Below are 27,317 nucleotides of genomic sequence, written 5' to 3' on the forward strand. Positions count from 1 at the left end.
CTGAGCTGCAGATGATAAAATGGGAAAAAGTACTTCATGTTGTCAGAACATCCACAGAGCAGTCGTACTCGAGTAAAAGTAAAGATATGGTGTTAAAATATTACCATGGTAACGGTGAAGTCCCCCATATGAAGAATGCTCGAGTAAAAGTCTCAAAGTATCTGATAATAAATGTACTTAAAGGGGCACTATGTCGTTTTGTGGAGGATTCAAACTGTATTTTAATATTTACAATATTAAAGGTGCTGTTTGGGAGAAAAGTTGGTTTTTATGTCTCATTCCCAACTCGTCAAATACAAACGCTTTGGGCTGCCGGTCGGGCCGGACGCCGTGATGCTGGGAGTGTCATTTAATAATCAAAGCATATGAAGAGTGTGATTAAAAAGGTTGTGCATTAATACACGGTACAGTGTTTACAGTGTTTTCCTGAAGAAAAGGGACATTTTATTTTGAAGGTTTAAGAAAAGAACAGTCATTTTTATTTAATTGTATTATTTCGTTGGAACTGGTGTTTATTTTATTAAGTAAATAATTGAGACTTGTTTTTCTAAAACCTTGTGTGTGTGTGTTACTTAGTTACTTACCTGGAAAGAGGTTACCATTTAATTCTGAGGGAAACATATCCAGACCCATTATTTAAAAATCTTTATTAAAACTATAACTTAAGAATGGTGAATTCATAGGTAGGTTAACAAACATTACACGTGTGTACTTTAAAAAGAAATCCAAGATAATGTTTAAAACTGAGTTAATCAGGATTAACAAATATTTGATAAATACCTTAAAAGAACCCAAAAGCCCCGCCCTCATCAATATGACTACTGAGGGGAGCGCTACACTAAATTTGATTGTTTTCTCCGTCAGTGGTGACGGCTCGGACTGTGGCCAGCCCTGCATGTCACTGACTCACAGTCAAACTTAACTTTCAACTACACTTTGAGAGAAAACACAGTTATTCACATCAGAGTTAAACCTCAGTCTCAACAGCTGGTTTGTTGGAAATATCTCATTTTATGAAATGCATCTCCTCCATGTTGTCTCAACCTCACCAGCTTTAAAGTCCCTGAGAACAACATTTCTTCTGACTGGGCTCTGGAAACATTCTTGTACCAGAATACTCTAATAACCTTGTTAGTTTATTTACTGTCACGCAAATCAATCCCTTCGAAACAGAGCCGTCTCGGTCCAGCGGAGATATTTGAATACAGAAGGTCTTCTTTCACTGCTGATAACCGTTTATCATCCTCCTACCGTTCTTTACATTGAACTGAATATTTCTCACACAACTCTTCATGCTGTAACAGATTCCCACAGTCATCTATAAAACAGGCTGCAGATCCCTTTGGACTCCCTTTTCCTCCATATCCAGATGTTCTGCTCCACAGACTGGTTGTGTTGTTCCACATATTGTTCTGTGGTGTAACATTATGTTATCAGTTAGCCTCCAGTAGAGGGGGCCTGCTGATGAACTACAGTCCAAATCACATCTCAACAGAAAGTCTACTTCAGCCTTTTTTTTAAAACCAAAACCAAATAAGGAACAATAAACCAGAATGAGACTCCGTTCAGCATCAAGGATTTACAATCATCACCATGTCTGATGGTTTCATTTCAGTGTGTGGGGACGAGACCGGGGATCAATGTAGTCAACGTGGGAAAAGATGGCGTCAAGTCATTTTATTGTTATATTCTTGTGGGTCCTCTGAGCTACATTTCCCTCCGGATCAATAAAGAATCTGTCGTGATTAAAGTTCAGGAGGTTTTATTTTGACAGGCAAGCGGAAGTGACACCCGGAAGTGATCATACTTACTGTCGCTAGCGAAATAGCGTTGAGTATTTGGACTGATGCTTTGGCAACATTGTTGTTAAACTTTCATGCCAACAAAGCCCGTTTGAATTGAATTGAATTGTGTTTATGTTGGCAGAGTCCGGCCGTTGTGTTCACATAGTGATTCTACACACGTTAGATTAAAGAAAATTAAAGTGTGTAAGTTTGAAGCTCAACTGGAAGATTTTCCAACGTCTGTGAAATGTTTGGACCTTTGAATTACAAACACTTACAGCCGGCCTTTGTGATAAACACTTAATTAAGTTCAGCTGCTAAATTAAAAACTGATACAACTGTTTTGGCTGCCAAAAAAATAAGATAATTCATTATTAAAATATCTGTGAAGCCTAATGTAACAATGAAAAATAGCCTGACTTGCAGGCCTACTATTATATTGGAAAGTCAAACTGGTTGTATAACAACATCAAAATGTACACTCAAAGATAACTTTTACACCTGGACAGAAATAAAAGATTCAAGATTCAAAGTGTTTATTGTCACATGCACAGCCTGAAGTACCACACGGTGATACAGCCGGTCAAGATGCTCTCAACAATGCAGCTGTAAGTTGCTGAGGATCTCAGGCGACAGGCCAAACTTCCTCAGCCTCCTCAGAAAATACAGCTGCTGTTGGTCCCTCTCTACCAGCTGTGTGGTGCTGAGTGACCAGGTGAGGTCTTCACTGATGTGGACGCCCAGGTATTTGAAGCTGCTCACCCGCTCTACTTCAAGCTCCCAGATGTACAGTGGCCGATGAGGTTTCCTCTTCTTCCTCATGTCCACTATCATCTCCTTCGTCTTGTCTGTGTTGAGGGTGAGGTTGTTGTCCTCACACCATGACACCAGACTGGCCACCTCCCTCCTGTAGGCCGCTTCGTCCTCGCCAGTGATGCATCCTATCACTGCGGTGTCCAGTAACGGTGTAACTTTAGGATGATGTTGTCCTTGTGGGAGGCGACACAAAATGGACCTACCGATGGCGAGGTGAAGCCTGTAGCTGAAGCACTGCTGTCTTGTCTAGTCGTCGAGTGCAACTGCTTTGCCGACGTTAGCGCCATTGTTGGTGGTTTTGCATACTCGTGACTCTTCTTAAGACCCCATGATTCCAGCACTTCCCCTCAATCCTCGGGCTGTCCATTCTCCAGTGTGATCCTCAGTAATGCTCAGAAATATGAAGTCTGCGTTGATGAGGTGGACGGTGAGGCTGTTGTTATATGTGTGTGTATATAAATATATATATATATATATATATATATATATATATATATATATATATATACAAATATACAACATAAACATACGAACCTTCAAGGTCAATGAATGTTTTTCGTTAAAACTTTATTTTAATGACGGTCCTGCCTTTTGTTAGCAAGCCTGTCCTTTTGATAACATGTTGGCTTTTATTTTGAAGTTCAGGCACCAACGTGCCCCGGAAGTTCTCTTCTCTACTGCCGCGAACTTCACGCTTCTGACCAAGATGGCGCCCAGTAGAAACACGGCAGCAGAGTCCCGGTCGTTGTGTCCACAGAACAGCGCCGCTCCATCAGAACCTCTGTGTTCTGATCAACGTGTGTGAATGGACTTTGTGCTGTTCGCCTTTGTTCTGAATGTTTCTCCTCGGACTCATCTCCCGCTAGCCTACAAAGCTACACACGTTAGCTTAGCATGCTAGCCGTAAACAGAGCGAGTGTGTGATGGAGAGCAGACAGTGTTTGTGACGGAGTTTGTGCGGAGACAAAGTTTGTGCGACTGTGAAAATGTCTAAAGTCCAAATGCTGAGAGCGCTGGTGAAGCAGCGGCTGACTGCGGCTGCTGAAGAGATATCTGGGCTGTTTGAAAGAGCGATAGCAGAGTACGAGGAGGAGCTGAGTCGGTCAAGAGAGGAGAACGAGCGACAACGGAGACTCCTGGACGCTGTTTTCAAGCCTCAGGTCCGGTTACATAGAGCAGGTTGGTTCTCCTCTCTTCTTCTGTGGTGTGTGTCCTGACGTCACAGCGGCCGCCGGTAAAACAGGAGGGCGTCAGTATTCTCAACTCTACGGTAACTTAACGGCGCTGACGCGGTTCAGTGTGTCTGCTGTCTGTGACGTCATTTTCACCCAACGATCAGCTGTCAGAGTAAACAACCTGTCATAGTGTTTACTGATTGGTACACGCTGTTACGTAATCGCTCAGCTGTTTGTGACGTCAGCAGTTTCGTTTTAAATAAAGCACAGCCACTGTTTACTGCATCCGGATTTCAAAATAAAAGTAACGATTTAATTTCCGTGTTGCTGCGTAACAATAATCATAGTAAGAGACAAAGACGAGTACTGCAGAAGTGTCGGATCATAAGGGAAATATAACAATGTGTAATATGAACTTTGAAGACAGATTTTTGATTTGAAACGATTTGTAATGAGTTTGAAACAAAGTGGACGTGATGTGTAAAATATTGACAGCATGAAGAATATTTACACTGAACAGAGGCGATCATCTCATAAACCGTATGAGAGCATGCGTAGAAATGATTTAAACAAACAGCCTGTACACACCAGGAGGGGTTTTGTACGATTAACTCACACGTCAGTTTTTTAATCAAGCTGTTTTTGTCTATGTGAATATTATGTGGCAAAAAAGCAACATAGTGTTTCTCAGACTAAGGGACATTTTTCTGAGCTTTGACACAGTGAATGAAGCTGTCAACCAATCATAATGTGCAAATGGACGTCACGTCACAGATAACTGTTTATGTACATCATCGTCCTGTATTTCATGACAATGGACGTTAAATTAGACAAAAGGTTACAGAAAAAGACAAAGGTGATGCTGCTGTGTATGTGAGGAACTGGAGCTGTTGTATCCATCTGTGCTCTCCTCATATCCACCAGACTACTTGGATAAATGTAATGTATTAAAGGAATCATTTCACCTCTCAGAACGTGGGTGTTGCTGGTCCATCGCTGCGTCTGTCGGTCCGTTTGTTTGTAACTTTGGTGTTTTAATGTTGTAATACATCCGGGCAGCTTAGATGAATTCAGTCAATGTCACCTTTCTCTACCTGTTGGCGAGCCGGTCAGGTCTTAAGTGCTGAGATCTTGAGCTCTGCAAGATGCTGCCGTTTTCTTGCCTGTCCTGCTTTGTCCGTGAAAGAATCATTTTAATGTGATAATATACCCGTGTTGCAAACTTGCTTTGCTGCCAGTGTGCAGAAGAGCGTTTTACCGACTCCTGTTGTATATATGGCAGCTGTTATTTTCTTCTGCCTGTCCGATGATGATGTTGATGGATAAGGAGTCACATTATACATATAGTACATATAGATGGTCTGACTCTGCGTTGATGTTGTGGGGGTTGTGGCCTTGTCTTTGCAAGGGGTGAAATTTCGCTGCACCTCTGATGCTCCTCTGGAGGTGTCAGAGGTGCAGTATTGGCGAACCGACCCAGTGTGAACGGATAAGCCGGCGGCGCGGAGCGAGGGCGTGTCGGTCTGATGGTGTTCACTGTCTGATAACTGAACAGGTCCATCACTCAACAAAATAAAGAGAAATGTCCCACAAAGCAACGTTACAGGACCAAACAACAGTAACGTAGTAACTGGTCGTGTCTTTGGCAACTTATTTGAGGGAAAAAATGCTGCAGTTATTCGTGGAGAAGTGTCTGTCCGACCGACTCTTCGTCACATTTGACACTTCTGAAAAACAGCGTCTGTCCCCGGCAAAAAACGAACCCCTAACCCCAACTCACCAAGTGTTTATCGTGGTGATTCAGCCCTCCCGACTGAAACTTCAGTGAACTTTCCCCCAGAAAACAACCTCCCTCCCCACAAGTGACAGAGCCAGACAGCGTCCTGTTGACTGATGGAGATTATGTAATTATGTCATTTAGAGAAAAATGTAACTTGAGTGAGTGTCAGCCGCGGCCGCGGTGAACGCTTTGGGGAGGAACTTAATTGCACATGCGCGTCTCTTTCAGAACATCTCTCGGCCGACTGTACAGCGAGAAATGCCAAATAAATCGTTTCAATTTGATTATATTAGTTTGGAGATCGTTTGACCCAAAAATCAAAATCACGATAAAAATTCAATTAATTGCACAGCCCTACTTCCACCTTTTTCCTCGCAGGTGTCTGAATGTGTGAACGTCCACAGAGACGGTTTGTGCTGATCCATGTTTGTCAGCATGTGTAACATGAACACAGTCGAGTCTGATCGAGCTGATTATTTTCACTACATCATGTTTGAGGATCACATCTATAGTTTAAAACCTTCACTGTGATGCGTTTACTGTCTTCTGTAAACATGTGCGTCAGTGATTATAATGATCTTTATGTAAATAAACAGATAAACACATGATCTTTATAAACGTAAACAAAGATTATTTCCTGTATTATTGAGGAGTCAGAACACATCCAGGTGTCGGCGGCACTATAAGGGCTGTAGCCACATGACACAACAGCTGTGTTGGTGTTAGAGGACGGTACCAATGAGCAGTTTGGACCAGAGCCAGTGTTCAGGGACCGTTCTGATGTTCTGGCCCATGATGATGACATCATCAGGCGGAGAGAGCGAGGGGATCCTCCTCAGATCACTTTTAAAAGTGAACTCACAGCGTTCAACTCTTCTGTCGGTCTGATCATCATCACTTCCTGTTCTTCAGCTGCTTCTTTGCTTCTGACATTTATATGTAAACCAGGTGATTCGGGCCGTTTATAGTGAACTGTGTTGATGGTCAGATGATTGAGATGTTTGAGGAAAAGACGTGTGGGAACAGCCGTACGAGGGTTTAATACGTCTGTATGAATGTTTCCTGTGTGTGAACACAGATTTCTACACTGAAGACAGACCTTCATACATTTGGCTGCAGATGTTTATTCCTCCAGAAGGTCTGGATCTACACCTTACTCCTCCAGAGCTGACCCAAACAAGAAGTTAATCTGCCAGTTCACTAAATCTGGTCTGAATAAATCTCCTGTCTCTGAACTTGACTTCTGAAATGGAAGATTTGTATGAACCCTATAATTGGACTGACTTCAGACTGTTTGACACTGGACTGCCTGTCCACCTCCAGATGTAACTGTCAGTATCTACAGCTTGAACTCTCGTGTCAGGCAGATTGTTCTCAGGCTCTGATCCTGTTACACTCCTCGTTAACAGGAAATCCTCAATGTGTGTTTGTATTTCAATGTTTTTCCTGCAGACGTCCAGCGGTCGGTGAGTGAAGGAGAGGTTCCCCCTGAGCAGCAGGAGTGGAGCTCCAGTCTGGACCAGGAGGAACCAGAACCCCCACACGTTAAAGAGGAACAGGAGGAACTCTGGACCAATCAGGAGGAGGACGATGTCACTAGGTTCACCTTCACTGTGAAGAGTGAAGATGAAGATGATGATGATGAAGGAAAACCTCAGCCCTCACAGCTCCATCAAAGACTAACTGAACAGATGGAGACAGAAGCTGATGGAGAGGACTGTGGAGGACCAGAACCAGCCAGGACCTCAGACCCAGATCAACTTTTACAACCTGAGAGTGACGACACTGACGACTCTTCTGAACCTGAGACTGAAAACAGGAAGGAGAGCAGAGAACCTCAGTCAGGACTAAGCTGTTTGAAAAAACAAGTCCCTGTAAGTAACATGAGGTGTAAAACTGGCAAGAAACCGTTTCTCTGCTCTGAATGTGGTAAAATATTTTGTGGGAAGTCGAGTCTGAAGACACACATGAGGATGCACACAGGAGAGAAACCCTACAGCTGCACTTTGTGTGGTAAAAGCTTCGCTCAAAAAGGAGGTCTGGACTACCACCAGAGAACCCACACCGGAGAGAAACCGTTCAGGTGCACAGTTTGTGGTAAAGGATTCGGCCGTAAGAACACTCTGCAGAACCACCTGAAGAACCACACGGGAGAGAAACCGTACCGCTGCTCTCACTGTAATAAATGTTACTTATGGAACGCAGATTTACAGATTCACATTCGATCCCACACAGGAGAGAAACCCCACAGCTGTTCCTTCTGCAGCAAACGCTTCACCCGTTATTCAGATTTACAGGCTCACATGAGAACCCACACAGGAGAGAAACCGTTCAGCTGCAGCGTTTGTAACGAGAGGTTCACCTGGCGTTATCAGTTCAAAAACCACGTGTGTGGTGGAGAGTCCTCACAGTGTCAGTAACTCTGGATAACAACACATCTACATTTATAAGGAACTGGTAGATGACCCGACTCTGACGTTATTAATGGGTTGACTAAAGCTCTGCTGACCAATCTAAACAATTTACAGAAGTCCTGAGGGCAGAGTGAAGACTTCTGGTGAAACGTTTTCTAGGTCTGATCTAAAATGTTTTCTCTCCTGATTATGATGCGAGAACTGGTGGAAAAAATAGTTTTATCAAGAAAATCAGGACGTTCCCATCCTGGAAAACATGCGACTTTCTTTCCTCATGTTTGTAACTGAGTTCATCAAAGATTTAAGGAGGAAAACATTTTGTTTCATACAAAAAAACACAAATTCAGTTTTGGCAGGAGAATAAAATATTCTTTTAGTGAGGCTCATTTTTCTAAGTGTTTATTTTTGTAATACTCATTTTGACCAGAAGAGGCTGAAGTGCACGACGACCTCATGTTCCTCCAGGACAGTTTGACTCTCTGCGTGCACAACAAACAACCTGTGTGTACATGTGTTGTGTGTTTGCAGGTTGTGTAACGTTACTGTTGTGTGTGTGTGTGTGTGTGTGTGTGTGTGTGTGTGTGTGTGAGTCAGACGAAGCTGTTCTGATACATGAGCGTCTTTATGTTGCATCATAGTTCATGGTTGTGACAAACTTTTTCCACTTGTTTTCACACATGAAAAAAAACATCATATTTCACCAGATTTCAGGATTTCTGTTTTCAGATTCAAATCTTTGTTAGCTCAGTTGCTAACGTGTTTTCAAGGACGGAAACTGTTTTTTCCACCAGTTCTTGCATCATAAACAGGAGAAAGATAAATGAGAGAAATAAATGTACGTGGTTTCATTCATGAGATCTTTTTTTTCTCCTTGGTTTCACAAATAATAAAAAAAAAATGATTATAAAATGTATTGTTTTTTTTATTGTTTTAGAAACGATGTTCATAAGTTCTTACGTCAAACTGGAGAGAAAACAATTTAGATGAGACATAGAAAACAAAACTCTTCACTTCCTCACAGCTTCTGGAGCGTTTTGGGTTTTATGAGATCTCATCAGACCGACTCGCAGCTGCACAGCAAAATCTGTAGTGTTGTTTTTCAGTGTAAATAATTTTGAGTTGATTTTGATGTTTCAACACTTGTAGTGATCAAATAGCTCTGCGAGCGTCAGTCCAGCCAGTTAAACGTTAACACCTGTGACTGAGTTACATTCACTGCTGGCGGAGTTGATCACAACATCCGGTTTGGATGCCTTTTCTTACTCATGTCGGTTGGTAATGGGAGAAGAAGAATACAATCCTGTGTGGATTATACGGCTTTAATAAGGTAAGAACCAAATATATTTACTTCTACGGGATGGTAATCGCTGTATGAAGTTGTGTTAACATATCATGGGGTGTGAAGCGACTGAATTGTCATTGACCTGGTTGAGACCAGCTGGTAATTACGTTCACGTTTGCTGGCAACAAATGGTTAAAACAAAGTTTATTGAGTGGCAACTTATTTATCCGGTAAATATCAAGTGTTAAGCTAAAATAAATGTGTTTAAATGTACTAAGGTGACCAGTGGTGGATGAATTAACGTTTTTTAAGTCAAATGATGGTGAGTGTTTTGTCAAATTTAAATCTGCGCATCAATGTGGGGGAGGGGTGGTGTCGTCGTCGTAGTGAAATTGTAGCCCTTTTCAGACAATTTCTATTTAATCAGGCAAGGACATCACCCGTTATACTCATTCACACAAACACACAACTACACATTGTCCGTGATATACGTGTTCACACTCACTGAAAATATACCGTTTGAACCAGGCAAGGCGCCTGCAACAGGCAGAAGTGATGGGATTTACGGCTCTTTGAAGGGAGATCTCATGGCTCCGTTCCTTTCCAAGAGCCCTTTATTTATTTTTTACTTAGCCAATGCAAAGATGATGAATAACCACGAATGGCTATTCAAGATAAGAGGTTAAATAATTGGCCCTCAAATAAATCAGTTCCCCTCTTCATACCAAAGAGCCGTTCAAAAGACTCGGATTGTTCGTGAACGTAACATCACTAGCAGGACGCAGAAATTATGCAGCGGACATCTCGCCGCCTGCTCCCTTCTTTGTTGCTTGAATGCAAGTACAAGACCTTTTTGAATTTTGTGTATTTATATGCTTATGTGGTCAACAGCTGAATCAAGACCTCCTTCTGCTGTTGGAGCTGAAACAGCCTCCGAGATGCTTGAGAAGTGGGACACAAGGTGATCAATGAGGCCAGACACCTGACTCAGTCCACTGAGCTGTGCCGACTTCTAAAAGCTGCTGAGAAACTGACAGAGAGCGATGACACCAGTAAGCTGATCGCCGTGATTGATTTTTATTCCTAACAAAGTGCTGGTTACTTTGTGCCTTCCAACTTGATACTAATGGCTTGTGTCCACTCATTATCCTCCCGATAGCCTGGGACAGTGACATGGCTTCTCTGCTGCTCCTTCTCCATCTCCTGCCACCCACAGCTGGACGGAAGAGGACCAAGATAAGTCCCAGTGATGCAGTGGACAAAATGTTGCGCTTCCACAAGGTATGCATGTCTTTTTTTGTCCAATTGGCCAGTATTTAATATGTATTAACTCAATGTGAAATGACTTGGAAAGGCATAGTCACACAAAAGGACTAAACTAAACGTTTTCACGTTGGCTACAATTCCTCAACAGTGAGGACTTCTTTGGGACACACACACAGACGCGCGCACACACACACAGACACACACACACACACACACACACACACACACACACACACACACACACAGTTTGTCATGGCTTGTTTAACAACTCAACTTTTCTGGTGTACAGACCCGAGTGAGCAGTTGAAAACTTGATAGTGTAAGGTGTTGATGTTACCGTTCTGTTTGCGGTCATGCTGCAGCTTGGATGAACACCTTCGGAGAAGAGATGGTGGACAACCATACATCCTTGCTGTTGGTCGAACCAGGAACAGGATTGACACTTTCTACATTGTTGTGGACAAACAGCTCATCCCCTGCCAAGCCACTAGCTCGTTGGGTGCATTTGACGAACTGTTTAAATCCCACTACGTGTTCAACCTGTCGTACGATGAGTACCTGGGCCAGCTCTTCACCTTCGAGCAAACAACAGTTTTCAATATTGATGTAGACACAACAAATGAGTCTCCCAGAGTTCGTGAGTCTTCAACTAAAGTACTTAAATGTTTAAGTGTTTCAGTTGTCAAGCTGTGCGTGTTCCCTGCCAGTCCTTGATCTCTCATCTAAGACTTGATCACAGTTTTTATCCTAGCACCAGGTTTAATTTAGTTTGTGCACAGATTGTTGTAGGCGTCAGTTTTCAACATATTCAGGTTTCAAAAAACATTTAATTTGTTCTCATGAGAAGGATTCTTGTCAAAGTGGAGATGCAGCAAGGCTACATGCTCCAAGATACCTCAGAAGCTGCTGGAACAAGTGCCATGCAGAACCCAGAGTCCAAGTGTTTTGAGGACAATGGATCAGGTCAAAGGAACAAAGAAAGTACAGAAGATATTTGTGCTAAACTACAAGGAAGTGGCATAGCAAATAGTGTTAAGAGCTACATTGGAAAAAGATCTGGAGACTTTTGAAAACCCATTTGTTAACTTCAATACTGAAAGAAAAAGATTGAATTATTTCAACAAGAAATGGGGTGTTGTGGAGCCAGGAGAAACCATTCTAGGAATTTGATTTGATACAAGGCAAAATAAACAAACAGGTACTTCTGATCAAGTCCCAGTGAACGATACATTTGTTTTTCATACCTCACGACCTGGATCCTCGACTACCTCACCAACCGGCCACAGTATGTGAGGACTCGGGACTGTGTGTCGGACACAGTCGTCTGCAGGACGGGGGCCCCACAGGGGACAGTCCTGGCCCCTTTCCTGTTCACCCTGTACACTGCAGACTTCTCCCACCTATCATTCCCATCGGCCTCATCAGGGACGGGGACGACGGAGCCTACAGAGAACTCATTCAGGACTTTGTGGACTGGTGCCAGCAGAACCACCTCCAGCTCAACGCCGGGAAGATCAAAGAGCTGGTGGTGGATTTCCACAGGCGCAAACAACCCTGCACACAGGTGAACATCCTGGGAACGGACGTTGAGATGGTGACGTCTTACAAGTACCTGGGAGTTCACCTGAACAATAAACTGGACTGGACTGATCACACTGCAGCAACATACAACAAGGTCAGAGCAGACTCCATCTGCTGAGGAAGCTCAGGTCCTGTGGAGTGCAGGGGGCGCTCCTGAGGACTTTCTATGACTCTGTGGTGGCAACAGCCATTTTCTATGGTGTAGTCTGCTGGAGCAGCAGCATCTCGGCAGCAGATAGGAGGAGACTTGATAAACTTATGAAGAAGGCCAGCTCCATCCTGGGACGCCCTCTTGACCCAGTGCAGGTGGGAGAGAGCAGGATGATGGACAAGCTGTCATCGCTGCTGGTGAAGGAGTCCCGCCCCCTGCAGGTCACTATCACCGCACTGGGCAGCTCCTTCAGAGATGGACTGATACACCCCAAGTGTGTGAAGGAGAGGTACCGCAGGTCCAAGTGTGTGAAGGAGAGGTACCACAGGTCCAAGTGTGTGAAGGAGAGGTACCGCAGGTCCAAGTGTGTGAAGGAGAGGTACCGCAGGTCCAAGTGTGTGAAGGAGAGGTACCGCAGGTCCAAGTGTCTGAAGGAGAGGTACCGCAGGTCCAAGTGTCTGAAGGAGAGGTACCGCAGGTCCAAGTGTGTGAAGGAGAGGTACCGCAGGTCCAAGTGTGTGAAGGAGAGGTACCGCAGGTCCGTCCCTCCTGCTGCTGTTAGACTACAACCAGCACTGCTCCCAGGAGACCTCACTGTGCACTGTGCAATAAAAGAACTACACACATATCCTTATACATTTTGGTTTGCACTAACTGGACAATTTTTAATACCCATATTTATTATTTATTATTTGTAAATAAAAATACCAAACTGTTTATACTTACACTGTTCATATTGTAAATACTAAGTATATACGAGTTTATTATATTTCTTATCTTCTTATATTGTTTATTTTTTACTTTTTATTATTGTTTAGTGTGACACTGTCCTTTGGCTGCTGTGACAAAGAAATTTCCCCATTTGCGGGACAAATAAAGGAATTCTGATTCTGATGAAACGATAAATTTCATGTGCTGAAATGCTGATATTTGTAAACTGCTTGGGGAAACTTGTGTATGAAGACCTGACGGATACGAAGACTTTTGTGATGGAAGTTATTCTAAGACGCATCCATCGTTCTCTAAACACCAGAATTCTTTACAAGTCCAGTTGTTCTGTGATGACTTTGACTGCTGACCCACTGGGTTCAAAACGTGGTGTTCACAAAATAGGTGCTCTGTATTTTGTCCTCAGAAATCTGCCACCGAAGTTTAACTCTGCCTTGATAAATATTCATTTGGTTGCATTGTTTCACACTTAGGTTTGAAAAAATATGGCTTTGATCCTCTGATTAATGACATCAGAACACTCGAGACTTGTGGCCTTGATTTGCCTTTTTCTGCTGAAAAAGTCCACTATATGTCAGATAACTGGGGACGACTTAGGGATGCACAGAATCTTTCAGTGGACGTTATTTTTGTCGTTTATGTTCGATAGAAAAAGATGATGCCCAGAATGTTTAAAATGAGGATGACACCAAGATAATCTTGCGTGGAAAGTAACTTTTTGAAATGCACTGCAGTGAGTCGCAGTCGGACCCACAGGAGTGATCCGTGTTTGGTTCAAAGAAGAACTCGACTCGTAACGGCCAACATGAACTTTTGGCCGTTGCGAGTCGAATTTGTCAGAATTTTTCTTTGGACATTATGCATGACATTGTTGAAGGGGTGGCTCAGTATGAGCTGAAGTTACTGTTGGAACCTGATCTGTTGTCTGGAGTTTAAACTTTGACTCTGGGTGGAGCGCAAAAATCGACCTACAAGGATGAAGTTGGACAGTAGTGGCAATAATACAGGGCTCCTTCATTCAGACTCTTTGTCCTGTAGGAAACATTCATCTGCTTCTTGGTGACATTGTGCCAGAAGGAAACCAAAACTGTTTTTTGCTGCTGCTTTTGCTGCAGATAATTAACATTATATGTTCTCCATCTGTTACACTTGGCATGACTGTACTCACTATCATGAGTTGTTCAAAGAGCTGTATCCCGATAGAAACCTGATCCCGAAACATCACTTTATGATACACTATCCATCTTGTATCCGAAGAATTGGACCACTAATACATGTGGAGAATGAGATTTGAGGCAAAACACAGGATTTTCCAAAACACTTCAAAAACATCACAAAATCTCTTGCAAAAAAACATCAAGTGTCTATTGCATGTCATTGGGAGACAACACATTCAAAATGGACCTATGAAATCTATTAATGTGGACAATGAGGACTATAGTGATGCGTTGGCTCGAGCTTTGCATGTTGAGTCTGTATCGCAAGACGTCCATGCAACTAACTGGGTTACAATCAGTGGGACAGAGTTCAGGCAGGATTAATAATTTGCAGTGAGGTTGAACATGAAATGTGTTTTGCAGAATAGAAAAAATAATGTTGTTGACACTGTTATCTGCGTCCTTGTGAACAAGCTTGTGGTTTCAATCAACATTTTCATGCTTACAAAGCATTTGAAAGTAATGACAAACATGCTGTTAAAGCGGCCGTCTTGTGATTTATGACCCTTCGACTTACAGAGTGCTTATGGTGGAGATGAGAGCCGATACATTGTGCCATTATTTTCTTTGTAAATGTTTAAGTTGTGCCTGATCTTATGACTGTGCTGATTCCTGTGGTGCTGGGAAGTAAGTTATTTTTTGAATAAAAATAAGATAAAATGTTTGTTTGAATGATTTTATGACTCGATCACTGTTGCTGGTCAACACATCTGAACTAATGATGTAACAGTAAAGAGTGTGTGTTGTTCACTTTCTGTAGCCTTGCAGGTGACGTGTGTGTTAAGCTAAACACACAATTACACTTTTAATGTATCGTCAAACAAGACAATGAATGTTGATTAACACACTAGTGAAAGGAAATAACACGATTTTAGTGTTAAAAAAACACTTTGTGTCATTAAATAACACAATGTATGTGAAAAGTCAACACTCACTGTGAGCGGGAATAACAATTTCGAGTTAAAGTGTCATAAAACACCAACAGTGTCAAATAATTAACACTATTAAACAGTTCACATATTAACACTGTTCAAACTCAGAATCCGTGAGAATTATATAAACTCGGAAAAAGTGTTAAATTTAACGCTGAGGTGAACGAACAGTCACCGCTCTGTGTGATGTCACAGACAGAAAACATCAGCTGATCAACAAGACTTTAATCTGGACTGACTCGCAGCACACGTGTCGACTTCTTCAGTTTGACCTCCGACTCGTTTAATCACACAGACCCCCCCACCACCTGTGTGTGTGTGTTTGTGTGTGTGTGTGTGTGTGTGTGTGTGTGTGTGTGTGTGTGTGTGTGTGTGTGTGTGTGTGTCAGCTGCTGTAATTAGCATGTGTTATCTGCCGGCTGGATGCTGGGAGCTGAATGTCATCCCGTCTCTGTGATCCTCGGCGATAAACTCGTCCGTCTGATCGACGCAGCTCGTCTCTGATTGGACGATCACGCTGATGAAAACACGGCTGCAGCTCGGCAGCAGAGAGGAAAAATGAAAATCACCAGAAATTCAGTTTTTCCTTCATCAGGTGACAAATAGAGTAAAAAGAAGAACAGTGTGATGACGCGTCGCTGCTGATCTCTGCTCGACATGCAGACGGACGGAAGTCGCTGCTGTCCTCAGCGTCCGTGTGTCAGAGCGGCTGATGCGGCGGCGACATGCTGCTGCTGTCCCATCTGTGTTAGCGGACGTGAGGCCTGCTGGCCTCGGGCCGATCATTAGGACTGATCGATCGGGGGTGTTTGATGGTCGTGTTTGTGAAACATATTTTTAGCTCGACAGGAAACTGAATCTAAACTGAAAAAAACTAAACAGAGTGCTGTTGGACTGTAAGTATGTTTATTCAACCTGATACTTTTACTCCATTACATTTATCTGACAGCCTTAGTTACTTTTAGATAATTACTTCTCTGTGAAGTGAAACCTTGTATCTCCAGATGCTCCTGATGTTGAATGTTTGAAGGATGAAGAGTTTTTTCTTTGTGTGTTGAGAACATTTTCCTTCCTCAGACAAATAAACTCTTTAAAAGTTTTCAATCCCTCCTCCAGTGTGTCCTGCTCCTCCAGTGTGTCCTGCTCCTCCAGTGTCTCCTGCTCCTCCAGTGTGTCCTGCTCCTCCGGGTCGGGTCGCCTCGGGATGGTTCATTTATCTACAGTCATCTAGAAACATACAGAGAAGTCTGGTTGCTGTTCCTGCAGTGTAAGCTAGAACCACACTCAGCTCCTGTTGGGCCTCAGCTCCCAGATCCTGGATCTGGATTCAGGATCTGGATCCTGAATCCAGATCCAGGATCCAGAGTTTTATTTGGTAGATATCAGCCGGCTGATTGTTTCCATCAACATCCAGGAATTATTCCCTGACAAATAAATGAAAATGTGGAAACATGTCCCTCAAGGTAAGAATGCCTGGATCCGTCTCTGTATCTGGATCAACAACATAAGTTAATGACGCCTGTTCTGTTCAGCTGTTTATAATCATGATGACAAACCAACAGAGAGACGCGTGTGAAAACAACCTGAAGGTAAAAATCATCTCCGTCTCCTGTCGGGTTCATCTCTGAAGGCAAACATTCAGTTAAACAGTGAGACCCAAAGTGAACCAATCATCAGCCACGTGTGAATCAGACCACGTAGAAGGAGACCTGCCTGACAGACAAAACTCAGGACACCAAGTCACGAGGGAATCATGAGGTCATCGGAGCCGAGCAGCTTTATGAACAATCTTTATTTAACAAAAATAAATGAATCTGAGGGACGGACACAGAAACCTGAAAACAAAGACAGAAACATGCAGAGACAGGAGTGTGTGTGTGTGTGTGTGTGTGTGTGTGTGTGTGTGTGTGTGTGTGTGTGTGTGTGTGTGTGCGTGCGTGTGCGTGTGCGTGTGTGTGTGTTCGTTCAGTAGCAGCGCAGGAAGAAGGTGTTGCAGGCTGTTCCTCTCAGACAGTCGCACAGTCGACCGATTCGAGGTCCATGTTTCATTGCACAGCGCTCGCCCACGTCACACTGAGAGAGAGAGAGAGAGAGAGAGGGAGGGAGAGAGAGAGAGGGAGAGAGGGAGGGAGGGAGAGAGAGAGAGAGAGAGAGAGAGGGAGAGAGAGTCAGCTGAGCGATAAACAGCCAAACTTAATATTAAAGGAACAGTTCACTCATTTCTCCTCCCACATGTGGAGAGTCAGCTGAAGTTTCAGACAAAAGAAGAAGAAGCCCCGAAATCACAAGCGGATCTGAGCGTTCGCTTCACGCACTTCAGATGAGGCGCATGCTAACACTGTTAGCTCAGCAGCTACATGAAGACTTCATGTTAATAAAGGTTAAACATGGTGAACGCACGTTATCTGGACCCGGTTCAGCTGCGACCGCTGCTGCTGATCCACCTGTCAGACCAGAACCCACACACACCAGGACTCACACACACACACCAGGACTCACACACACACACACCAGGACTCACACACACACACCAGGACTCACACACACACACCAGGACTCACACAGACACACACCAGGACTCACACACACACACACCAGGACTCACACACACACAGACACACACCAGGACTCACACACACACACACAGACACACACCAGGACTCACACACACACACACCAGGACTCACACACACACACCAGGACTCACACAGACACACACCAGGACTCACACACACACACACCAGGACTCACACACACACACCAGGACTCACACACACACACCAGGACTCACACAGACACACACCAGGACTCACACACACACACACCAGGACTCACACACACACAGACACACACCAGGACTCACACACACACACACAGACACACACCAGGACTCACACACACACACACCAGGACTCACACACACACACCAGGACTCACACACACACACCAGGACTCACACAGACACACACCAGGACTCACACACACACACACCAGGACTCACACACACACAGACACACACCAGGACTCACACACACACACACAGACACACACCAGGACTCACACACACACACACCAGGACTCACACACACACACCAGGACTCACACAGACACACACCAGGACTCACACACACACACACCAGGACTCACACACACACACCAGGACTCACACACACACACCAGGACTCACACAGACACACACCAGGACTCACACACACACACACCAGGACTCACACACACACAGACACACACCAGGACTCACACACACACACACACAGACACACACCAGGACTCACACACACACACACCAGGACTCACATAGACACACCAGGACTCAAACACACACACCAGGACTCACACAGACACACACCAGGACTCACACAGACACACACCAGGACTCACACAGACACACCAGGACTCACACAGACACACACCAGGACTCACACAGACACACACCAGGACTCACACAGACACACACCAGGACTCACACAGACACACACCAGGACTCACACAGAGACAAAACACTGAACTGAAAGAGAAAAAGGAGGTGAGCTGGTGTTTGATTGACAGCTGTCCGTCATGTTCTCACCCGTGGGATGACGCTGGCCTTCTTCTCCACAGAGAGACCAACGCTGCTGTCAGCCTCGTCCAGGAAACCCTGCAGAGCTTCAGCCTGCACACACACACACACACACACACACACACACACACACACACACACACACACACACACACACACACACACACACATCACAGATATCAGCTTGTAAAGTTTGACAGCGTTGTTGGTTTATTTTTGTTGTTTATTCCAGCGGTGACGAGTTTGTTCCGGGTCGCAGTCGGAGGGAGGAAGGTTTGTCTCCGGTCCTGTGATCAGCGCTGAGCTCGCCAACAGGTAAACAGTTAAATCTCTCAGGTGGTTCTGGTGGTTCTGGTTTCAGGACTCAGACGTGACACTTCAGAGAGTTTGTGACGACAGCAGGAGACGATTATGTTCTTTAATTACAGACGTGTTGCACTTCATTATTTATTTATCTTTCCAGGCTGATCCTAAAATGTACTTATTAAGATCAGATATAATCCCACTGTTGACATGACTTTATTACTTCATTACTTTAATTCTCCTTTTTTTTTCTATATTTACTTTTTGTTTAAATTTTTCAGTAAATCAATTTTTTGCGTTTAACCAATAATATGTGTTTGATCATCATAATTAAATCTGAGCGAACGTGTCGTCAGGAAGCTTTCAGCTCCAGATGTTTCTAAAAAGTTCTGCATCAGTAAAGTTTATTGTAATAATAATTTATGAGTTATTTAAAATAACTCATATTTTGTGCTGCACGTCATTGATTGATTGATGTTGTTGCCGTTGAGAAAAATGCACCATGAAACAAAACAATAAAACTGCGTTCAGTCAACATTTGATTTCTTTTAACGTCTGAAAACTTGCGACAGTTTAAACTGATCACAGTTCAGTTCGTTAATGAAGCAGCTCGATCACAGTGATTAGTCTTAACGACCGCTGATTGTTTAATTGGATCCTCTCGTCACCTTCATTAGTTTAAATGATCTTAATCAGCGATAATTAGTCAGTGATGTCATCATCGTGTCTTTAATGATCTGATTTTATTGAATTTTGTTTGTGAAAATAAAATAAGGTAATTTAACTAAACAATGTTCCACCTTCACTACTACAAACATGAAAACATCTTTGTCATTTTTAACCACTTGTTATTTTTTTTTATTGTTTATTAATTATTTGTCATCTTTATTAGTTGTTTTTTTTAACCTTAATAAACACTTTAATTATTTAAAATCTAAAAACATCAGTTCTACTTTCAGGATCCTTTAATATGATAATCTCAGAACCTCCTGAGTCATTTAACTTTAATTACACTAATTATAATTAATCATCCATTTTATGCTTTTAATTTAAATCAAATTCCTCATTTAACACCTTAATTACTTTTAATTTGAAGACGTTTGCGCCTTAATTAGTTCCATTTATCTAATTATGCTTTGTTATTTTAATGATCTTACAGCTAAATTATTGTTACTAATTTGATCATAATTCAAACTTCCTTAGGTTGATTTCTCCATCATTTAATAACACAAACATCTTTGACTCCTTTAACAACTACATTATAATTAAACCATCTTTCTTGATTAGTTTTTATTATCACAGTTCATTAATTTTGACCACCTTCATTAGGTGTAATTGAATCACTAGTTGAGGTTTGGACACGTTTCAGTTCTTCAGTTATTGATCTAATAACATTTTCCATCTTTAATGACTGTTTCATAATAAAACCTAAATATGTTTCAGAGATCCTCTATGAGGACAGATGACTCACCAGGTCTTTGGCTGTGAGTCCCATGATGGGCTCGTCCGGTGCGGACGGCAGACGGCTGTCGGTCGACCTCTGACCCTGACAGAGTGATGTCAGCACGGACAGACAGACGAACAGGTAGACGACGGCTCGAACGCTCTCCATCACCAAAAATACTTTTAAAAGCCTAAAAAATGTAAACACATAACAGCATATATTCTTCCACAAATAATCAGTCTCAGAACTATTGTTAAAATCATTAAAAACTTAATGAAGTTCTGTCAGACAGACGTGAACTCACAGGTGAAATGATGAAAGATCCGACAGAAATATTTTACAAATATTCTGTTTCTTTTCTTCGTTGGTGACTATTCCCAGAGTCGCTTCCTCCTCCAGCTGCTTCTTTCTGAGGGGAACGATTTCTTGTTTTTCTCTCTTGTGAGCTCTACTTCTTCTTCTTCTTCTTCTTCTTCTTCCTCTTCTGCCTCTTCTTCCTCCTCCTCACATGTGTGCTGTGGTCTCTCCTCCTCCTGTATTTATACTCGTCTCCTCCTCCTCCTCCTGCTGTCAGCCGCTCGCTCACATTTTATTCATGTATTCAGTGCGTCAGATAAAAGCGTGTGGACGTGTTTTCGCCTGTCACTGATGATGTATCTGTGTGGTTAATATTAAAGAGGTCGATGCTGAATGTTTACATGTAAATACCCTGCAGCCCTGTGTGTTGTTGTGTAGAGGTCAAAGGTCAGACTGTGACTCACAGCTGAAGGTTAGATTAACCTCAGAGGAGCAGAGAGACGAGCTGTCACTTCATTATGTAGAATCATCTTCTTTTGTAAAGATCTCATTCAGATAACAGATCGATTTTTATATTATTCTGATCATAAAGTGAGATTTTAAATCTGCTCCAAACATGGACGGATTATGTGACTACAGACATCTAACAGCGCCCCCCACTGAACAGTCATACATCCAGACTGAACACAAACAAAAAGTAGTTCAGTGTCTTTGTGGTTGTTTTGCTTTCTGATTTCTCTCAACAAAATACATTGATGTATTTTTAAAATTGCAATTTATGTTTAAAAAAGCAAAGCTTCTCCAATTTTTCCATGCAGCTCTTGTTGGTGGAGACATCCAGACTGAACACAAACAAAAAGTAGTTCAGTCTCTTTGTGGTTGTTTTGTGTCTTTTTGTGGTTGTTTTGTGTCTTTTTGTGGTTATTTTGAGTCACTTTGTCGTCATTTTGAGTCTCTTTGTGGTAGTTTTGAGTCACTTTGTGGTTATTTTGAGTCACTTTGTCGTCATTTTGAGTCTCTTTGTGGTAGTTTTGAGTCACTTTTTAGGTAGTTTTGCATCTATTTGTGGTAGTTTTGAGTCACTTTGTGGTAGTTTTGAGTCACTTTGTCGTTTTGAGTCTCTTTGTGGTTATTTTGAGTCACTTTGTCGTCATTTTGAGTCTCTTTGTGGTAGTTTTGAGTCACTTTTTAGGTAGTTTTGCATCTCTTTGTGGTAGTTTTGAGTCACTTTGTGGTAGTTTTGAGTCACTTTGTCGTTTTGAGTCTCTTTGTCGTTGTTTTGAGTCTCTTTGTCGTCATTTTGAGTCACTTTGTCGTCGTTTTGAGTCTCTGTCATCGTTTTGAGTCTCTGTCATCGTTTTGAGTCGCTTTGTGGTAGTTTTGAGTCTCTTTGTCGTTGTTTTGAGTCTCTGTGGTCGTTTTGAGTCACTTTGTGGTCGTTTTGAGTCCGTTTGTGGTCGTTTTGAGTCTCTTTGTCGTCGCTTTGAGTCACTTTGTTGTCAATTTGAGTCTGTTTGTGGTCGTTTTGAGTCTCTTTGTGGTCGTTTTGAGTCTCTTAGTGGTCGTTTTGAGTCTCTTTGTAGTCGCTTTGAGTCACTTTGTTGTCGATTTGAGTCTCTTTGTGGTAGTTTTGAGTCACTTTGTCATCGTTTTGAGTCTCTTTGTGTTAGTTTTGAGTCACTTTGTTGTCGTTTTGAGTCACTTTGTGTTAGTTTTGCTTTCTGATTTCTCTCAAAAAATTAATTGATGTATTTTTAAAATTGCAATTTATGTTTGAAAAAGCAAAGCTCCTCCAATTGTTCCATGCAGCTCCTGTTGGTGGTGTCAATGATTCACAATAACATCTCATGCAGAGGTGAACACAGACCTGAAGCAATACGTTGCTTCATGTGGGCAGTATACTGCCTGTGAGTTTGGTCTAATGGCTGTTGATCTGCTGCAGAAATCCTCATGAGGACTGTGAAGATTTCCAGTTGGTAAAAGCAGAGTGACTCAGAGGATCAGACTGGTTCATTAACGCCGTCACTCTCCACTTGCTGATTAAAGTACGGCTGCCTCATGTCAGAGGTGAAGACCTCAGACAATTCTGTTTGTGTTTCATTTGACTGTCGTTTGTTGAGAAATTTCCCATCATCCACCTGAGCTGCAGGCAGCAGGTCTGATTTCACCCGACCGACCTCAGATCAGGAAGGTGTTAATGATGACGCAGGGGAAACAGTTTGTGCCCTTTTCTTCATCTGATTTGCATCATGAGGTGACCTGCAGCTCAGAGAGAGTTCAGTGTCTGCTGCTTTCATCTCCTCTCTCATTAACAGCCAAATGTCAAACTGCAGCTGCAACGTTTCACTGACCACCGCAAAGTCTGGAAGTACAAAAGTAGAATATTTCAATCTGAATTGTAGGCAAGAAATATACGCTCCAGTTAAGTTCTTTAAAATTGTACTGATGTGCAGGACTTGAGTAAATGTACCCGAGCTGAAAGACAAATGTGTATAACTTGACATGATTCAAAGAGATTTCTCTGTAGTTTCCCAGCATCTTTTCAGTTCATCATCTCTTTGTGGTTGTTTTGAGTCTCTGTGGGCATTTTGCTTCCCACTCTTGTCAGCTTGTATCTATTTGTGGTTGTTGTGCATATCTTTGTGTTCATTTTGCGTCCTTTTGTACTCAGTTTGCATCTATTTGTGGTTGTTTTGAGCCTCTTTATAATACAATTATTACAAATCAAATATTTAAGAAAACAGGAGACAAATAGACCAGAACAGGACCAGGTTAGGGTTAGGAAAATACTTTTATTATCTTTAAAAACAAAGAAAAATCCGAACATCATGATACTATGGGGTTGTAGTTGTGATGCTGCTCAGATTTTACTTCTGACTGTATTTACTTTGGTTCTTGAGCCTCCACACTGAGTGTTTGAATCACTATAAATCTGCACCTCTGTTCTCTCCGTATAAACAACAGGTGAAGATAAATTTCCAGTCGGAGACATCAAAGACGGAGTCGACAGTCGAGGCTGAAGGTGACGTCACACAGTCGCTGTTTATTCAGAAAAGCCACAGAAGAAGAAGACAGAGGATGACCTCGTCCTCTTCAGTCTCTATAACTTCTGCGCTTCAGTGACCTTCAGAAGAGAAATGATCCTGTGAGGAGGAGAAACCGCCGCCTTCACTGATACTGAAAATATAAATGTTTTAGTGTTGAAATGTGTTGAGATCCTCACTGTGAGACTCTTATCAACTCCAATTTAAAAATGTTTGTTAAATGAGTTTCTGTAGCTTGGAACAATAAAGACAATAACAAAAAAATTTTAAAATAAAAAAAATTGAAAGCTCTGTTTTTAGAAAATAAAACACTTTTGGAACTCCACTGAACACTACATTTATGATTATGTTGTAATACAAGTGCATTTTGTGCAGTGTTGTGTGTCTGTTGTCTGCTGACAGCAGAGTTTCACTCATAAACTGAAGTCATGACCAACTCAAACCCATTTCACACTATCAGACATCAAACATGCCTGTCTTCATTCTGTGTGTCTGTGTGTGTTAATCCAGTGTATAACTGAGTCAAGTCAGCATGTTCGTCAGCAGTTAGAAAAAAGACAGAAGCAGACAGACTGGTACAGCGATGACGCTTTTGACAAAGAAGAAACAACTTGATGCATCACAGTTAATGCCTTTATTACTTTTTTTCTTGTGAGAAACTGAGCAAAAAACAGCAACAAACATTAGGGGAATTCTTTTTCATTTTTTATGAGGCGTATAAAAAAACTCACATGAAATTGTTTCCTTAAAAGATTTCCCCTGTAAGTTTCCCAAAACTGTCCCGAAATTTCCCTGAATTCATTTTCACTATGTTTAATTAAAAAAGAAAAAAAGAAATGGCTTTGTTTGATGTGTGAAACTGATTGGAAAAAAAAATGTGGTCAAAAAAGAAGGAAGAAACAACTTGATAAATCACATCTAATGCCTCTGTTACCTTTTGTCTCGTGAGAAACTGAGCAAAAAAAACCCCAACAAAAACAGGAGAACTATTTTTTCCTCCTGCAAAAGTTTTGGCAAGACAAAAACATTATTTTTTGTAAGGCTTAAATAGACTCATAAAAAAAAGTCCCTCGAAAGTTTCCTGGAATTTTGCGGAAAATTTCTCGGAAATTTCTCAAAAAGTTCCCGGAATTTCCCCGAAAGTTTCGCGAAATATTCCCAAATATTCCTGAATTAATTTTCCTCAATTACTTTTCACTCACATTTTTTTTTTAAAAAGGAAATCACTTTTGTTTGTTGTCTGAAATTGAGAAAAAAAGACTTGTGGTCCAAAGGAAGGAAGAAACAACTTGATGCATCACATTTAATGCCTTTATTACTTTTTGTCTCATGAGAAACTGAGCAGAAAATCATCAACAGTCACTAGGAGACTGTTTTTTTCCTCCTGCAAAGATTATGGCTGGACAAAAACACATTTTTTATTAAGCTTTAAAAAACTCACCTCACATTGGGGGGGGAAATCCACGGAACGTTTTCAGGAAGTTTCCCGAATCTTACCTGAAAATTGTCAGCAAATCGCGAGAAATTTTGCGGAAATTCCAAGGAAATTTTTCGGGAAAATTTCCGGGAAAATACCTGAAAATTTCCGGGAATATTCCCGGGAATATTCCCGAAAATTTTCAGGTATTTCCCGGGAATTTTCGGAAATATTTCCGAAAACTTTCCGAAAATTTCCGGGAATATTCGGCAACATTCCCGGGAAATTTTCCGAAAATTCTCGGGAATATTTCCGAAATATTCCTGGGAATATTCAGAAATTTTCCCGATAATTCCTGGGAATTTCCCCGAAATATCTATTGTGTTTGATGTGTGAAGCTGATTGAGAAAAAAATTGCAGAATTTGACTTTTTTGTCCAGACACTTTTCAGGAGATGGTCACAAATGTGATGCGATTTTTGTAACACAGTGAAAAAATATTTTTTGTGTAAAACAACAGCAACAAACATTTGAATTCTTTTCTTCCCCCTGCAAAGATTTTGGCAAGATAAAAACACGTTTTCTGTTAAAGCTTAATAACTGAAGTGAAAAAAACATCCCCCAGAAAGTTTTTGAAGAATGTTCCTGAAATTTACCCGGCATTTTCCCGGAAAGTTTCCTGCAAATGTCCCGGAGTTTTCCCGCAAATGTCACGAAAATTTCCTGGAATTTTCCCGAAAAATTCCTGAATCCTTTTCACTTTTTCAAATAATAATAATAATAATAATAATAATAAAGAAATCACTTTAGTTTGATGTGTGAAATTGATTGATAAAAAACAAATGTGTGGTCCAAAAGGAAGAAAGAAACAACTTGATGCATCACATTTAAAGGGGAACTACCGTTTTTTACAACCTGCACCTTATTTCTAGCATAAAATATGATCATTTACTCACCCAGATAACTTTGGTGTCATTTGGAGTCGTTCGGACAAAATTAGATCCAGTGAAGCGCCGCGCATGTCCTTATAATGCGAGTGATCGGGGCACCGAAGCGCAGCCTCTATGAGCATTATCTGCCGCGAAACTAGTTCATTTCACCAATATTTTGTTATGATACACTAGTGCTATTCCCCTCTGAGTTGCCTGTTATCAACATCCGTGGTCCGTAGGTTGACCTACTAACCTCTGACCTGGATGATGTCATCTCTGAAAGCCGCGCGCACCCGCAACAGCCGGCTTGTTTACCTGTAGTTTGCTACTTCCAATTTTTTTGCAACATGGCTGAATATTTTTCCGATTCTGAGGTGGTGCACGATGACTTTGTTTATGATGGACGTCCTTACCGTTTTGAGCCAGAGTACACGGATGAGGAGCTCTAAAAGGAGGATACGGAGGCAGAGAGAGGAACAGCTGGTCAAAGAACAACAAACGGCTGTGGCTAGGCTAAATGGCTAGGTCAACCTACAGACCCTGGATGTTGATAACAGGCAACTCAGAGGGGAATAGCACTAGCGTATCATAACAAAATATTGGTGAAATGAACTAGTTTCGCTGCAGATAATGCGTTGTATAGAGGCTGCGCTTCAGTGCCCCGATCACTCGCATTATATGGATATATGCGGCGTTCCACTGGATCTAATTTCGTCCAAACGACTCCAAATGACACCAAAGTTATCTGGGTGAGTAAATCGTATTTTATGCTAGAAATAAGGTCCAGGTTGTAAAAAATGGTAGTTCCCCTTTAATGCCTTTATTGCTTTTTCTTGTGTAAAACAACAGCAACACACATTAGGAGAATTCTTTTCTTCCTCCTGCAAAGATTTTGGCAAGACAAAAACATGTTTTCTGTTAAAGCTTAATAACTGGAGTGAAAAAAACATCCCCAGAAAGTTTTTGAGGAATGTTCCTGAATGTTACCTGGCATTTTCCCTGAAAATTTCCCCCAAAAATTCTCTCACCAGTCTCCTGTCATCTCTACTGTTGCATCAAAGTGGTTGAAGAATATTTTAGTCTATATTTTTTAATAATGTTTCCTTCGATTGCCTAACTTAGTGAATGTTTTCCGGAATTTGTTTTGGAATTTTCCCGCAAATGTCCCGGACATTTT

The 27,317-nt window shown here is 41.9% G+C and overlaps 2 protein-coding genes across 5 annotated transcripts; one reads left to right on the plus strand and one right to left on the minus strand.

Moving 5' to 3' along the window:
* The first annotated feature begins 3,241 nt into the window (after positions 1-3,241).
* Positions 3,242-20,559, plus strand: LOC311272982 (uncharacterized protein). Of its 4 annotated transcripts, none has more exons than XM_084379789.1 (7): positions 3,242-3,779; positions 7,008-9,296; positions 10,143-10,303; positions 10,411-10,532; positions 16,244-16,590; positions 18,937-19,019; positions 20,451-20,559. In XM_084379789.1, exons 1-2 carry the CDS (start codon positions 3,587-3,589, stop codon positions 7,973-7,975), a joined length of 1,161 nt encoding a protein of 386 aa, XP_084235915.1. In that variant the 5' UTR covers positions 3,242-3,586; the 3' UTR covers positions 7,976-9,296; positions 10,143-10,303; positions 10,411-10,532; positions 16,244-16,590; positions 18,937-19,019; positions 20,451-20,559. The 4 variants fall into 4 exon arrangements, with proteins under 4 accessions (XP_084235915.1, XP_084235914.1, XP_084235916.1 ...); XM_084379788.1 differs by having other exon boundaries at positions 16,244-16,394; XM_084379790.1 differs by lacking the exon at positions 16,244-16,590.
* On the minus strand, positions 16,902-20,955 carry cart4 (cocaine- and amphetamine-regulated transcript 4). Its single transcript, XM_084379794.1, has 4 exons — positions 20,756-20,955; positions 20,479-20,641; positions 18,714-18,797; positions 16,902-17,200 (listed from the first exon to the last, which is right to left on the minus strand). The coding sequence occupies exons 2-4, from the start codon at positions 20,617-20,619 to the stop codon at positions 17,093-17,095; spliced, it is 333 nt and encodes a 110-aa protein (XP_084235920.1). The 5' UTR covers positions 20,620-20,641; positions 20,756-20,955; the 3' UTR covers positions 16,902-17,092.
* Between the last annotated feature and the right edge of the window lie 6,362 nt (positions 20,956-27,317).

Source organism: Pagrus pagrus (genome assembly GCF_965226575.1).
Source record: "Pagrus pagrus genome assembly, chromosome: 17".
Classification (NCBI taxonomy): domain Eukaryota; kingdom Metazoa; phylum Chordata; class Actinopteri; order Spariformes; family Sparidae; genus Pagrus; species Pagrus pagrus.

What these genes read in the sequence shown, in the direction of transcription:
- LOC311272982 (XM_084379789.1), top strand. Translation starts at nt 3,587, where the DNA reads ATGTCTAAAGTCCAAATGCTGAGAGCGCTGGTGAAGCAGCGGCTGACT. An exon ending in GGTCCGGTTACATAGAGCAG is followed by an intron (nt 3,780 to 7,007) that starts GTTGGTTCTCCT and finishes TTTTTCCTGCAG; the next exon opens with ACGTCCAGCGGTCGGTGAGT.
- cart4 (XM_084379794.1), bottom strand. Translation starts at nt 20,619, where the DNA reads ATGGAGAGCGTTCGAGCCGTCGTCTACCTGTTCGTCTGTCTGTCCGTG. An exon ending in GACTCACAGCCAAAGACCTG is followed by an intron (nt 18,798 to 20,478) that starts GTGAGTCATCTG and finishes GTGTGTGTGCAG; the next exon opens with GCTGAAGCTCTGCAGGGTTT. An exon ending in AGGCCAGCGTCATCCCACGG is followed by an intron (nt 17,201 to 18,713) that starts GTGAGAACATGA and finishes TCTCTCTCTCAG; the next exon opens with TGTGACGTGGGCGAGCGCTG.